General features: G+C 53.4%; 1 protein-coding gene across 1 annotated transcript in view; it reads right to left on the bottom strand.

Annotated features, from left to right (window-relative positions):
* The window catches only part of GATAD2A (GATA zinc finger domain containing 2A), an 18,270-nt gene that overhangs the window by 3,317 nt on the left and 13,080 nt on the right, over window positions 1-1,873 (bottom strand). Inside the window, 2 exon segments of the mRNA XM_031065173.1 lie at window positions 845-1,134; window positions 1,741-1,870. Coding sequence (XP_030921033.1) covers window positions 845-1,134; window positions 1,741-1,870 — 420 coding nt within the window.

Raw genomic sequence — 1,873 nt, 5'->3', positions numbered from 1 at the left:
TTGGGATTGGATGATCTTTGGGACTGGATGATCTTTGGGATTGGTGTTTTTGGGATTGGATGATCTTTGGGATTGGATGATTTTTGGGATTGGAATTTTTGGAGTTGGATGATCTTTGGGACTGGATGATCTTTGGGATTGGTGTTTTTGGGATTGGATGATCTTTGGGATTGGATGATTTTTGGGATTGGAATTTTTGGAGTTGGATGATCTTTGGGACTGGATGATCTTTGGGATCGGAATTTTTGGAGTTGGATGATCTTTGGGATTGGATGCTCTTTGGGACTGGATGATTTTTGGAACTGGATGATCTTTGGGACTGGAATTTTTGGAGTTGGATGATCTTTGGGATCGGAATTTTTGGAGTTGGATGATCTTTGGGACTGGATGTTCTTTGGGACTGGATGATCTTTGGGATTGGATGATCTTTGGGACTGGATGATGTTCAGGACTGGATGATCTTTGGGACTGGATTTTTTTGGGGATTGGATGATTTTTGGGATTCAATGATCTTTGGGCCTGGATGATCTTTGAGATTGGATGCTCTCTGGGACTGGATGATTTTTGGGATTGGATGATCTTTGGGATTGGATAATCTCTGGGCCTGGATGATTTTCGGGTCTGAATGCTCTCTGGCCCTGGATGATCTTTGAGATTGGATGATTTTTGGGACTGGATGCTCTCTGGGTCTGGATGCTCTCTGGGTGTGGATGACCTTCAGAGCCTGGCACAACACCTACAACCCCCACCCTAAACCCAACGCGAGGCCCCAACCCCGCAGGCCCGGCCCCAACCCTGGGGCCCTTTCCCTGGGGCAATGGCGGCTCTGGGGGCGCTCCCTCACCTGCTTGAGCGCGTGGTGCTGCCCCACGGGCTCGGCCTTGGGCTGCCCGGGCGGCGCCGTTTGCTGCAGGATCCTCTGCTCGATCTCCTGCTCCTGCTGCAGGGCCTTGACGAAGGCGGCCTTGAGCCGGTTCGTGTGCTCGGCCTTCAGGGCCTTCTTCTGGTTGGAGGCCATGCAGGTCTCGCACATGATGGTGCCGTTCTTCTCCTCCCGCCAGCGGCACGTGAAGTCCGTGTGGCACTGGGCACACAGGTAGGGCTCCCGGCAGGACACGGCCACCGCCACCTTCCCTGGGGGACAAACATGGCGGGTCAGCCTCAGCACAGCCCTCCATGAGGGACAAACATGGCGGGTCAGCCCCAGGGTCACCTTCCCTGAGGGACAAACATGGCGGGTCAGCCCCAGGGTCACCTTCCCTGAGGGACAAACATGGCGGGTCAGCCCCAGTGTAGTTTCAGTGAGGTTTAAATGATTTCTGTCAGCTTTAAATGATTCTTGTCACTTTAAACCCTGCATTTCTGGAGGTTTAACCGATCACAGGCAGATTTATGTGATATCAGCAAGGTTTAACTGATCCCAGCCAGGTTTAAGTGATCCCAGCCAAGTTTAACTGATTCCTGTCAGGTTTAAGTGATCCCAGCCAGGTTTAACCGACCCCTGTCAAGTTTAACCGATCCCTGTCAGGTTTACCGATCCCAGCCAAGTTTAACCGATCCCTGTCAGGTTTAAGTGATCCCAGCCAAGTTTAACCGATCCCTGTCAGGTTTAAGTGATCCCAGCCAGGTTTAAGTGATCCCAGCCAGGTTTAACCGATCCCTGTCAGGTTTAACCGATCCCAGCCAGGTTTACCTGGCCCCAGCCAGGTTTAAGCCGGGCTCTGCCCCTGCCGGGCTCACCTTGGCTCTCCAGCAGGTTCTGCACCACCTCCTCCAGCCCCACCAGGTAGATGAACTCGTTGTTGGCGGCGCTGGGCAGGAAGTTCATCTCGGGCGCGGGCGGCTTGGGCGGGGGGATCTCCAGCAGGGTCTT

Source organism: Geospiza fortis, unplaced genomic scaffold, assembly GCF_000277835.1.
Source record: "Geospiza fortis unplaced genomic scaffold, GeoFor_1.0 scaffold248, whole genome shotgun sequence".
NCBI lineage: Eukaryota > Metazoa > Chordata > Aves > Passeriformes > Thraupidae > Geospiza > Geospiza fortis.
This window is presented reverse-complemented; position numbering and strand designations above follow the sequence as displayed.